We start from the raw sequence: 14489 nt of genomic DNA, 5'->3' as shown, positions 1-14489 counted from the left end.
GTTTTAGATTGAACAGCAAAAAGCAAAGAAATGTTACACCTTTACTTAGTTTGGCTTTTCACCTTGCACTGAAAAGAGTACCAAGCCACTTGAAAAATGTCACGTAGACAACAGCTGCATGTTTGAGGAGCTGTCACAAGAAGCTCCCCCAGACGAGAAATGGGCAAGGCAAAAAGCCAATCAGCATGTTGCTCTGCATACTTGAGACAAAGGCAGCGGGACAGAAAAAGATTGAGAAGAACGAGAGGCTATAACCTGTTGCTGTGGTCACACAAGCACGTAGATAGTTATTGGTGGGATTTCAAACTATATTTTCAGACTATATATATATATGTTTGTAAATCATGAATTACTTCCATCCTTTGGTTCATTTCCATTCTGTGGTTGACTGGATTTGCTGTGTGGGTTTCAAACCAGAGTTAATTTTCAAGTAAATAAAAAATTATTAAAATTCCCCTGGATTTCACGTCCAGTAGTTTTTCAGTTATTTAATTTGGCAGATTCAAAACAATAAATGGATAGGTATTTGCAGATCACTGAGAGAAAGAATGAGATAAATCCATTGTTGTAGAAAGGGATTTACACTGACTACACTTTAAATAAAGCAAAAAAAAAAGGAGGAAATGCTATCGCAATGCATAACACCAAGGAAGTATTTTATAGCATAATGCACTTAAATATTTTTCATCGGACCCACAATATAATATTATGTAGCTCTAAATTAATATGCCATTAGTTATTTACTGCACATTTCAACAGCTGAAAGTTAAACATATATGCAACCTTTTCTGTCATAAGTTTCATCTTAATGAAATTATAATCTGTGCGCTGAATCACTTGCTCAAGCACCCAAAGCTCTCCTTTCTGAGTCGGAGCCATCTGTTAAATGAAGCAGCACATATTTGCTCTCTATTAAGTTAAGCCTCAGTGATCATCACAGGGGAAAGGCAGAATTAACCTTCCTATTACCTTGGAGCTGACTCCTTTTATAGCTTACTGTTTCAACACTAGAGGGATCACTTTTGCTTTGCTCTTGTATAACTGCAAAGATCTCCACAAATGCATCTAATGAGTATCCCATGTTGTCGTATAAATATACGTGATTTACAAATATTGCTGGATTTCAGCGCGATTGTAATTAATATAATTGAGAAAACTAATAAAATTAGAAGTGAAGCTAAATGTTATAAATATGTTTTTTCACGTTATGAGTCAGACGTGTTGTTTAGGACGGCTCGGCTCAGGCGCTCAGTGATATGTTTCATAACAAGAAGGTGCTCAGTGTCTGAAGGAAATCAACTAATGAGACACAGACGTTTTGTTGAGTCAATAAAGGGAAACGTCTTCCACCAGATTTATGGAGAAAGATTTATGAGCCGCTGCAGCAGGCTTTTGAGTTTATTATCATTTATTAGTGGATATAAAGTATCCCACCGCTTTAATCTGCTCAGAGATCAGCACATGAAAGCGCTATGTGATAACTGGTTCCACTGTGGATTTTCAGAGTGCATAGAAATAAAAGTAATACATCAGTAATGATAATAATAAATGACAAATAAACTGTATTAGTAAAATTACCCAAAATAATACTGGAATTTGCTCGGTGAAGAAAAAGGCCTCTTCATTTAGCAGTTCTTTTCTCATTGTTCTGCGTCTCACCGGTTTACTCTCTTCCATGTCATTTTAGGATACATATACCGGTAGATGTTTTGAATGTGAATCCAAAGATATTAAAAACAATTTGCAAAGTTTGGATCAGCCAGTGTGACGATTTGCCCCTAATAGCAGCAAAAATAACTTTATAAAAAGAAAGTTTGAACAGAGACGTGATGAACTCTCTTCCTTTGAACAGTAGATGATATTCCAAATTAAGACCCACCCCCTACTGTGCAAGACTCAATTGACTGTGGCAAAATGTGTGAAAAAAATTGTCAGGCATAGTGCAACTCTTCTGAACGTCATCTGAAAAATGCCAAAGGTGCTCGTTACGATATAAAGTTTTACGTTGGGTTATGTTCAGAATGGTACCTGAAAGGAGCTTAAACTTGCTAGAGGTGAAAAAGAACAAACCATTATTTCAAAGTTGTCATCATTTGCTATGATTTTGTGATGCCTACAAACAATCATAGTGAGTTTACTGCTGGATTACAACAGCTTTATGTCTGTATGGATGAGTGTACTCATTTTCAAATGAATCATGAAAAAAAGGTAATTGCTTTATTATTCAGTTACAGTCATAAAGTGCTTAAACAATATTTTCTAAAAAATATTTCTACTTGGAATCAAAATTTTTACCTTGTGAAATTAATATATAATTGTTTGCTATTATTTAGATCTTATTTCAATGATGCATAGACGTCAGAAAAATGTCCTAATTTTGACGTCTTTCTTTTGCTCATTGCTCCAGATGTTTGAACGATAAGGGCTTCGTGAGGATTGGAAAATGGTTCTTTAAGCCACATGAGCTAGAAGAAAAGTCTTTGGGCAGCAGGTAAGAAACTGCATACACACTCTTTATTAAGATGGTTTATGTGTTGACATTAGTACATGTGATGCTCTAAGAAAGAAAAAGTGCGGTAATGTCATTCTGTGAGGCAGTGTGACTGACTTTCATGTGATTCAGTATTTGTTAAGCCTGGATGTTCCAGCAGCAGGCCGATGGTGTGAGTCTGTAAAAGAGAAACAGAGCATGTGAATGGTGTCCAGAGGTTAGCGCTCTCCCTCTCTCTTTCCCTGAGTGAAGAGGGGTGTGTGTGTGTGTGTGTGCATGTGCTTGCACATGTCATGCTGTATAACAGTGTTGTCAGCATGGGAGACAGACAGAGAGACTGAAACAGAGTAAAACGAGGGGTGGGTGTGATGACAGTTCAACTTGTTGCTTCAGGCATTATAGATCCCTTTCACAGCTCACTCTGCCCACTTTTCCAGGCAATGAGGATGCAACATTCCTCACATCTCTGACATAGCACTGTTTCAATTGCTTTGAAACATGTTGAGTTCGCTAACTGCTGGGAAACCACTTTGCCATCAAAGTGGTGTCATTTTAAAAACTAATACATTGCTTAGAGGCTGTGGCGGTTTTTTATTTGTGTAATATGGCTATCTGCCCAGGGCGACAGACCACAAGAGAAGTACCACAATTGAGAAAATAGTTGTCAATTGCACATCAACTATGTTTTCATTCCTTATTTGCATATCCTGTTATTGGGAATTTATGTCTGCTGTGTTGTTCACAGCTTAAGTACCGGAAGAAACATGATGACACGGAAGTTGGTATCTGAGTAAAAACATATAAATCAAAAGGCTATTACCTTTTTTAAATACGTTTTGACTAAATTTGATCATTTCAACTCATACATGTTTGCAGTGCTAAGACATAACTTGTGTTATGTCTTACCACTGTAGAAGCATAAAAAAACATTTTCAAGGCTTTACTGGCAGCATTAGAACCACACTTCAGTAAAAATCACAACACATAGCTTAGTTATCGGTAGGATGTTACGCAAATAAAAGTTTTATTTTGTTTGGATTTGTGTTTGACCGTGTCAGGAATAACAGAAAGAGGTGGTTCATGCCAAGAACAACCACTGATTAGAGGCAGCAAAGCCACGCGCTTCTTTAAAGAATTACTGTATTTCATATTATCTTTGTTATCAATGCATGGTGCAAAGTAAGTGATGCACAGGGAGGTCTGTCTCTGCAGAAAGTTGCTGACACGATTGCACTCTGCCGTGACGTGCCTTAGCATAGTGAGGTTCAGCAGCCGAGAGCAGGTGGAAGTCCCTGATTTAGGCACACTGCCTGACACGTCGAGAGAGAGTGTTTGTCACTTGTTCAGCTTATATCTGGGGAATTTGGTGTGCAGAGCTGATGTGATGGTGACATCTCTGTCTACGAAGGCACTGTCTGGGTGAAATCTGCTTCAGACTGAAGCAAAGAAAGGCAGAAACTTGAACAGATATTGCATTGACTGCTGGAGTTTCAATAGGTAGAAGGGCCCACTGAATGCGTATATACAAGTATGTATAAAAAGGGATGAATCTCAAGCCCATCATAAAACCAGGGAATACGCTGCGGGAGCCGCAAATTTATCTACTTAAGAGGATTTATGTCAACACTTAAACCTTGATCTACTTTTTTAATTGATCGACTTCATGCAATAATAATGGCCTGTAATGGCTGGTACATTTGCCCTTCTAGCCTCTCAGATGTATGAAGATGGAGGAGTTTATATTCAGCTCCTGCTGTGATGCGGTTGCTATTACATACCTTAGCGGTGGAGAGGGAGTCCCAGTCCTGACACAGCTCCTGCTGGAGAGATTATATCTCCCAGTTGGCTCAGAGCAGTTGGGGATACCCCAGAAGCAGCTGGAGGAAGCGGCTGCAGACAGAACAAGGTTTTCATGCTCCCACCCTGCTCTAATAGACTGAGCTGTGGATGAGCCTTTGCTGTTAATTATGTCGTAAACACTCCTCAACACAGAGCATATAAGACTTTTATGTAGTTTAACCAAAACAGCAAAATCCATGAAGGTTATATTTTTTCTTTCTGAAAGGTATGACTAATTGAGTTGGAAAGTGTCCTAGTCTTCCATAACATTCCGCTCAGTCTGATCACATTTACAAAGAATCAAATGAGGGACACCAGGACAGAGGACTAGCTGAATAATTACTTCAGAAATTGTTTATTGGAGCTTTATTAAAATTTTAACTGCTGTCTTTCAGGCTCTTAATGTGGTTTTATTACTTGTAGCCTTTAACCCAACAAGGGCTCAATAATGAATTCAGTCTGAAGGGGATCCAATTTAGGTTACATGCTCTTATCATGGAAAAGTAGATAATAATTACCATCATAGACCAAAAAACACCTTTATCTGATTGTGTAAAATCAAGTACATCTGAGGTTAATTAAAGGATTTCATACAGTTTGCATATATCTAAGGTTTTTTTGGAGGGTATCAGGGCCGGATATTTTAAAACAGTGGTTCCCAGTCCTGCCTCTCAAGTTCCTATGTCCTGTATTATTTAGGTGTTGTCTTACTGCCACATCCCTGGCTTAAATAAGTCAGCCACACTATGTGGCTTGCAGTAGAACATGCAAAATTCAAATTGAAACAGGGCAATTGATTGCACATGCAATTCTTGTAGATCGCCTGCAAAATGTCCATTTATTATACGTGGATTATTTCTTTTGCTCACGTAATTTAGCACTTCTTATTTGGAATATTTTTAGATCACACCCTCTGTGTTTCAAAAAGTTCTCCATTTGAACCTCAGTTTAATAATATAATTGAATAATGACAGTGTGTAATCTGTGGCGAGGGTTACATGTAAGGACAGTGAAATACAACCAGTTTGCAGTTCAGTATTCACATATTCACGTATTCACAGATTTCTCAATGTAACTCCAAAGTATCCATGGAAAACTTACATTTGCAGGGCATGTTTAAAATAATTTAAAGAAAATGAAATACCTAGGCACAATGCTGGTCGACACTATTGGTTGCCATTTGTAAAGCAGCCAATCAAGGAATGCTATTCATTTATCTTACTGCTGTTTTGAATGGAGATAAGGAAGACTGTAGATGTTAACATCTGCAGTAGCACTAAGACAGTTTTTGCTGTTTGTGTTGATGCATATTAAGTTACTTTGGCGTTTGAGCTAATAAAATAGGCAGCTAAGAATTTTGTGGTCCCTAACCCCAGTGAATATTAATGGTCCACTGGATATTTATTGTGCTGGCTATTCAATGCAAATATTATTTTTCTATCCTGAGTGAAAGTGTGTTTTTCCATGATTACTAACCACATTTAAAATAACATTGTGAGCCTTTTTATTTGAGTGAAGTTTCTGTCACCTGAAGTTGCAATGTCCTTTGTTTATTACTCAACAAAACCAAGACAATATTCATTAATCATGGATGTTTTATGTTAGCTAAACCGTACAGATTTCATTTTGTTCTTTGTCATCTTGTGACTATAAAGCTTTTAATTTATTTTAGAGAAGATTAGAAAATGCTGTAAGAAATAATAAGTACAACCAATATTCTAATTTTCTGTAGAAGGGATTTTGAGACAGAGATAATCAGAAATATCTCAACATGGGAATACATGAAAAATATGAATTTAAATAGAGCAACAGGAGTGGAAAGTATTAAGGTAGAAGACACCTCCATGAGTATGCGCATATATAAACATGAGACTCTTCTGGAAGTTTCACAGGCCTTTATATGTGTTTGTGTGTGTGGCAGTGAGACTTCTGTACATCATGTTAATTCCTCTTCGTTTCGAAAGCTCCGCCGGAATGTGCTGCATGCCTCCTGCTGAGACGATTCAGACTTGCTTTTTTTGTGTGAATTATTGAACATCCTGAAGGCAAAGATGGGAAGAGAGACGGAGAGAGAAAGACAGAAATGTTCCTGAGAGCTCCCACCAAAACAAACCTGAATCATGTGTGTGCGTTGCATAGGTGAAGAGTATGAATTTTTATTACAACACCGTTTTTGTACCACACAGTGGCACAAAAGAAGTGCTGTTATCCACCTGTTATCTCCACTCATATTCCCACACCGCCTCTTGCTCCTATTGTTATAAAGTTGCCCCAAAGTTGAGAGTGTGAGAACACCTCCAGATTCCCGACCAGCAATATTTTCAGCCCACGAGGGAACATTTCTCACTAACAATGACTTCTTATCTCATTACCTCTTTTGTCTCTTTTTTTTCTACTTCTACACTGTGCCCTTTCTCCCCATTAGGGGGCGTATTGATGCGAGCATTCATGCCATGCTTCCACACCCGTGCCAGTTTCAGTGCCTTGGCATAGCTGTCTTTGTCAGGGCTTATCAGGTGTTTATCTTGTTTGTGTCCATTGGGCACAGCAGGTTGCGTTAGATCCAGGAGATGATTTCCCCAACCACAACCGCCCCCCGCTTTCCCCTTTTACTCCTTCCTCTCAACCCAACTCTCATTCTCTCTTTGTGTCTGAATGGGAGGAAAGCTCTCTGGGTTGGTAACACATTGCATCAGACGCCGAGGGAAGAACGTACGAGTAGGGGGAGAGCGTTACAGGGATGCAGAGTGAGGATGGGGAGACGAGGCATCAGAGAGGGGAGGAGCGGGGGGAGCAGGGAGAAGACGGGTGGTGGTGCGGTGGGGATCAGAGAAGGTGGGGGGTCGTAAATTAATCATCACTATAGACGGCTGAATGGATGTATTAGAGTCTGTCTCCCTCATTAGTTCAGTCAATTCTTTGCATGCCAAGTGTAACGCTCAGTGTTTTTTATATTGCAGCTTTCATTTCACTAATGGCCATAAACTCATGCATAAATAATATTTGTAGTTCAGAGTAACAGACCTGTTCTCTGCTATGAAAAACATGGCAGCTGCCTTTTGTTTTTGCTTTATTAATCTCAGGAATTCTTTGCTGACCTGACAGAACTGGGGTTTTACAAATTTCTTCAATTATAAAATGATAAAATTAATTTTAAAAAATCATAAAACAGCCACCAAGATTTTTATATTTTAAAAATCTAGTGTGCTTTCTGTCACAACAGCATGTCTTTAATTTTTTCAGTGTTGCTACACCGCAGGTACAGAGACAGCATCTTCATTTAGACTTGTGGAATAACTTCATTGATGTCGGTGCTGTTTGTTTGCTCTTCTGTGTTTGCACAAAACAAATGCCATGATAAATTTAGATCGGCGGGAGGGAAAGGAAGCTAGACAGAGCTTGTAAGAACTCACTTGAAAAGTATTCATGCCAGCAAAAAAAGAAAAAAAATTATCTGGCCTAATTTTGCTCATCTTAGTATTTTTTGCTCCGCGCTCGCTGGTGTATTCAGAAACTTAGGAAAAACATTTCCCCATACAAAAGAAAAAGAGATAAAGGTTTTTTTAAAGATCTAATTTTCCGCATCTCACTCTGTGTGTTCCATTACTCTAATATGTTATCTAAAACAAGAATTTCACTGATGATATACACTTTTAAGTCTTAAATAAATGCTAATCTGACAGATGTGATTAGGAGAAAGTGAGGACAATTTGCCAATTGGTAAAAACATGTAAGCTTTAAGTCACAGTGTAATTAAGGGTTAGAACGGTTGTAGACAGGTTAAATTAGAAAAGTGACAGACAAGAAAAATGCCCCTTCAAGTCACAGATTGCTAGATGCACTGACAGCCCGACTGGATGGATAAGTAGCTGCTGAGTGAATGAACTGGAAGGTGGTGACTGACTGGATATAATGTGTGACTGTAAGAATAGAGATGAAAAGTTACACCACTTTTAACAATCCCCAGGGAATTTGATGATTGCTTTCATTGTGCAAAAGGTTTGCACAATTGCTCAGTGATTGACTTGACATAGCACAATCTTTCCTGCAGAGGTGTTAGTGTGTGTTGTTTAATCATTGTCTTTATTAATTCAACACAACTCTTGCATGAGTGCACGATTTTCTTAAATTTGGTGCCTTTACATTTACTCTTTCATATGTTCTGAGAGTCTGAGGAGTCGACATGTAAGGTGCTGAAACTTGCATTTTTGCAAAGATAGCTGAAACCTTTGCTTTATTGTGTTAAAGATGTTAAAGATAAGAAAGAAAAAAATATGTAGAGCAGAATAGAGAATGATGATAAGTCACAGAGACATGACCAGATCCTTTTCATTTTTTTAAAATTACAACAATACAGAACCTTGCAAATGTTGTTAAACTGCTTGACATTGTTTTTGATTAGGATCCTATGAGACTAACTATACCAACAATTAATTATGAAAGAAGTAATTTTATTTTATGCAAATAAAAACATTGTGATAGACTAAGTTAAAGTTGTCTTTTTTAATGTAGTGGAAGATGTGTATCTTTAAAAAGAAATCCAATAAACACCACATGCATTTGCTTGTGCACTTATCAAGATGATAACTGAATAAGATCACCTTGAAAAGTCCACTATTAGGTCAATGAAGTGCATAACTGTCCTAGTATTAACACAAATGTTCTGTGAGAGCCACAGTAGTTTGTCAAAGAATAAAAGTGAATAAACCGCATCATGAAGACAGAGGAACACAAGATAAAGGTCAGGGAGAAAGTTGTGGAGAAATTTAAATTAGTCTTATTAAATTAGTTTAATGTCTTATCCTAAGTTTTCAACATCTGACAAAATACTGTTCAGGCTATCATTCACAATGGCAGCTGAGCATATCATTTTACTGGGTTTTCCACCACCAGTTTGTCTCTCACTGGGCAGTCTGTGTAACGCTATGTGTGGCTAAAAATCAACCAAAAACATGGAGTGTCTTTGCACATGGCCAGATAGGGAAACATAGTTTTGTCAGCATCATACTGTGGAGATGTTTTACTTTGTGTGGGACAGGAAGGCATTGTATATGAAATAAAAACCTATGGATGTTGAATTTCATGAATTCTGTACTTGAATCTGTAATTGCACTTCTTTTATTCTATAGCTTGGCTCCCTATTATTGTGAAACCATATAAATTTAGTTGTAGCATAAACATTGTGGTAACAGTCCTCCTCAAAGCCACCTGGAGCCCTTGAATAAAACATCAAACCTAATGCTTTTGCCTTTATGTTGCTTCTGATATGCTCTGCATACTGCAGAATGTGTACATGCAGTAGCATTTAGATTCTCCTGCACTAAGCCCGAGAATGAGTCTACATGTTGGTGCTCTGTTTGTGTTGGAATAAATTAAACAATCGTGGGGGCACTCTGGAAGCAGTTTCAATAGGATGTGTACACATGCTGCTCACGAGAGCTTACAAGAGTGTAAACATCCTCCACAATGGTCCACAAGCATCAGTGGAGCGTCCTACACGTGTGTGTGGAAAAGGGTTAGCTGGAGGGAAGAGGATAACTCACGGAGCTGCTCCTCTGATGGCGGGGGAACACTCAAGGTTCAGTTTAAGCAGATTAACCTCTCAGATTTAAGAGAATCCAGATAAAATACTATCATACCTGATTAGTTCACATGGCTGTGGTTGCTAGCTGAGCACCGTTATCGCGCCATCAGATTAAGATAGGTCTGTTGGAGGAGATATAAGCCTTGTGTGTAATCCTAATGGTTAGTGTGTGGATTGCTGTTTTAGTAATCTTTCTTGCTATTTTAACAGTTATTTTCTGTGCAGCTGTGTGTCTTAATAATCCACGTCAGACCTTAATCACCTCCTTTGCTAAACAGACACACGTTGGTTCTCGATCCCTTTCAGTGATGTTCAGCAAAAGTATTTCTACCCATTTAAATTCACATTTTCTCATGTGACAACCACAAACTCCAATATATTTTATTAGGATCTTATGTGACCAACAAAAAGTGTCTCTTCTGAAAAGAGAGGTAGATAATACGAAGTTGTCACTTTGTATCATTTATTATTTCTATTTACAAATTAAAATATAGAGATAAATATTAGCATCCAACTTAGGCTGTGAGCCCTTGTTAACTCCGAACATCTTAAGGTACTTTATTCCTAAAAGTTCTCTGATTACAGTACTAAGTAGAATTAGTGCTAAAATTGTTGCTTAGTTGTGTTTTTTTTACTTACATAAATTATTAGAAAAATAATAATGAATAATTATTAGTGTAGTGTAGTTATTCATAAATATGACCCTTAGTTTTTTTTAATGTAATTTCATAGAAAATACATATTACTTTTGATAAATATACAGAATCTCTTCATTACTTTTTTTTTATGTCTGATTGAATTGCTTCACCAGATATGCAAAGAATAGATCCATCAGAACCGATTCTTGGTCAATTTTGGGACATCATGCATGAAGAATTTGTACATTTTTATCCATGTTTAAGTTGACCTTAAACAAATTACATTGGAAGTACATTTGCAGCATTGAGGGCCTGGATATAATTGGAAATATAAAATTAGCATATATTTAAAAAAAAGAACATGATCTATTTCCTTCTACTTGAAACTGAGGCACAATGTTATGTTGTTCTATCACATAATATCCTAAGTAAATTTATTGAGGTTTTTGACATGTCAAATGTTTCAATGGATCATTTTGTAAGGCACTGCATGCAAGCCACTCTTCTTGCCCACGTGCTGCTCTGACCGCTGGATATGTGCTTGCTTTTTACCTGTCTAGTTTCAGGAGCGTGGCATTGTTGGTAGATTTGTTGCACACAATGTTCAGTATGCAAAATTCAAGACGGAGCCTGCAGATATCATGAAGCCAGAGCAAGTGACAGATTCACACAGACTGTAAAATGTCTGTGTGTTCCCCTATACCTCTACATTAGCTGATTGATTTCACCATAAAATCATGCTCAGTAGCCTCCTATTAAAACTCTGATCTCATCGATATGTGTGCAGCATTTGCAGTGTGTGGCACTGAATTATTCACTTCCTCCTCTGTCTCTTACACTGCTTTTGGTCTGGCTCCTCCGGTCTTCCCTTTCCTTATCTCTTTAATTTCCTCTTACTCCTCCCTACTTTCCCATTTTGTGCCCGTCCTGCTCATGCATACCCCCACCTGACTTAATTCCCCATGTCTCCATCTTCTTGTCCTGCTGTCTTTTCCTTCTCTTTCTTCACAATCCATCCCTCCTCCCCATCTTCTCCTGTACTGTCAACCCTTAGTTATGTCTCAGCCATCTCTCCTCTTCATTTATTAATACCTGTACTCATACAGACACACATCCCTGGTCTGCCGTTCTCACACACATACTTCTGCCTGCCGACTGAACAAAACCCCCCAGAGGACGTGTGGAGCCCGGTGTGTCCACACACTCACACCCGCTTACTGTGCAGGAAAATGCCCTTTGTAAAAGGACAGGGAGCATCAATCTCCCAGCTGGGTCATCTTGCAGTTTGATGCTGCTTTTTGTAGCTCTGCTTTTTCACTGACTTGCAAATTGTCACATTTTATTGCAGTTAAAAAAAATAAACGAGTTAGTGTCGTGCTTTAGTGTTGACTTTATGAATTTATTGGCTGTAATTGCGTACATAAACTTTGTGTAAACATTGTCAGAGAGACTTGTAACATTGATTTTTTTGCAAACAGTAGCATTAGTGGAACAATCTGACTCAAACCCTAAAGTCTTTGTCTACACTTACATCTCACATAAATAAGCAAGCATCAACAAGGGAAAGAGATTCATTTTTTATTAATTCTTAATTTTCACTGCATTATTGTTACATTTATGCAAAAAATATTTTCAACCCATCAGTGGCTCAGATCTGAAAAAAAAGCAACTGAAAAGTCTAAAAATTGATTTTCCAGGGCTCGATAACGTCAGAAAAAAAATAAGATTTGGAAAAAATTTCCAATCAATTTGTACACCTACTTGTCAGCCCAAGGTTGGGGCGAGACTGGAGGTAATTAGACGAGAGGTGGGACACTCTCTACAGGTCACTCAGGACAGACAACTGCACATCCATCCATCCATTCATCCATTAATCCAACAGTCTGTACAGATTTCATACTGTAAGCCTGAAATATTTCCCAAATAATAAAAAATATATATTAAATATTTAAAACAGCTATCTTATTTTATGTCTGGATGTTTTTAAGAAAAAAATTGAAATGCAATATTTGTTGGACCCCCTGAATGTCTTGAAGCTCTATGAGTCCACAGAAATCTCACTTTACTTGTAAATTAAACAAAAGCGACAGAGATGAACATCCCTGCCTGTTAATTTTGCTTATGTTTGTATTTGTGCTGAGCAGATTGGTACCCTTGACTTGCAGCTGTTTTCCCCGAGCTTCCCTGTGCACCTATATTTAGCTCTTCGTGTGACTGGAACGATGCGCCGAGGACGAGGTTGGAGGGCAGTGACATTGAAAGCATTTTTGACTCATGTGTTGTGGAAATGTGAACTGCAGAGATGATAAACTGCCACTGAGTTTTTGTGTGTGCACTTGGGATATTATCTGTGGGGTGAGAAAGCATTGTGTGCCCGAGAGCCAGTTTATCACAGGCATGCATATGTATGCACTTTAGCTGTGCTCTTCTCCCTGTGATTGTGCAGGCTTATGTTTGAACCACCTACTGTCATTAGGGATTTTTCTTTTTTTTTTTTTTCTTTTCTCAGGGAGCTTGAGGAGTGTTTATGAAGCAGAAAACCTTGCCTTCTCAACCTCTTGGGTGAATCCAGCGCCATCTGGAGGCTTTCATAGTCAGAACTGAGACATCGGGCACAGATAGGCTGTGTTTAGTTCTGGCTGCGCATGTGGAACTGGCCATTTTATTGAATTTGATGATCCATTACAGCTCAAATGGAGGTCCAACTCCCTCAGGGCAAAGGGGATATTGCATAGGCAGCAGGGTAATCACAAAGCGATTAGAGTACCTGCTGACTTTATTGTAATTCTGATATATATAAACCCAGGTAGTGAGGTGGTTTATAGATTAAAAATATACATCAGTGGAGCTGTCGAGGCGGTTAATGACGTCCAGCCCGCCCACTGCTGTATAGATTGCAATAAAGCTCCAACAATTACTCCTCCTTGATTAAAAAAACACAGCAATGCATGATGAACTGTACTCTGGCTGGTTTAATAAAGAGAGAGTCGCAATATGTAAACATGTAGCCATCGCAGTCAGTCGTACGCAAATGAGGATTTATACCTGCAATAAGAATCATGTGTGTGAGATCAGTGGTGGTAGAGTTTTGTGAACATGCTGTCAGACGGCGTTCTCTGATCTGTAGATAAGCTCCCCTCGTCTGTCAGATCTCAGCCTAAAAAACCTGGCATGTTTAACATCTTCAGTCTGCTTCATCTCAATTGGACATAATTAAAAAGTAATTATGTTCCATTTTAATTTGAGCTTAATTAAATTGTGTAGGTGATTTTACTTGTAATTAAACCGGACAAAGACAGGAGTGCAAACCCATGTTACCAGTCGTTTTCAAAGACAGGCTTGATTTCCAAGTTGTGTATGTGCTTTGACTATTTTAATGCGTTTTGCCTTTAATTCCATTGTTTTTCAATCGTCTTTTTGCAGCGAACACCTGTCCTGCTCCTTCTCCTTCTTCCTGCACGGTGAAAGCAACGTGTGCACTAGTGTGGAGATCGTCCAGCATCAGCCTGCGTACCACATCACGGAGCGCCACATCCGACTCGCACAGACCTCCTCCACTCCGGTGCAAGGTAACACACACCCACACCTACACACACACACACACACACACGCCCACACACACACCCCAAACACACATATTTATATTTAAATCAGAATTACCAATACCTTAGCCTTTTGCTCTCTTGTAATTAAAAAAATATTCTTAATATTATTTATAAAGCACTTTCCAACAAAATGCTGAACAGTTACAAGGAGATAAAAAAACAGCCATTGGTGAAAAGATGAGTATATTATGCATTCTTCCACATATTTACCAAATATGAAAGTTGCTTTATAATATTTCATAGTCTGTATACCACATGTGTAGTGCAGAGTTGACATTACTGGATTTAAATGTATATCATAGGCTGTGATAACTACAAGTGTCTTAGTTTAG

At 38.3% G+C, this 14489-nt stretch overlaps 1 protein-coding gene across 2 annotated transcripts in view; it reads left to right on the top strand.

The window, feature by feature from the left end:
• LOC114149506 (mediator complex subunit 13L) overlaps positions 1-14489 on the top strand; it is a 96610-nt gene that overhangs the window by 60999 nt on the left and 21122 nt on the right. For both annotated transcript variants that reach the window (XM_028025436.1, XM_028025434.1), the window contains exons 4-5: positions 2408-2491; positions 13976-14121. In XM_028025436.1, coding sequence (XP_027881237.1) covers positions 2408-2491; positions 13976-14121 — 230 coding nt within the window. The remainder of the gene's footprint in view (positions 1-2407; positions 2492-13975; positions 14122-14489) is intronic.

This window comes from Xiphophorus couchianus, chromosome 8 (genome assembly GCF_001444195.1).
Source record: "Xiphophorus couchianus chromosome 8, X_couchianus-1.0, whole genome shotgun sequence".
Taxonomy (NCBI): Eukaryota; Metazoa; Chordata; class Actinopteri; order Cyprinodontiformes; family Poeciliidae; genus Xiphophorus; species Xiphophorus couchianus.
This window is presented reverse-complemented; position numbering and strand designations above follow the sequence as displayed.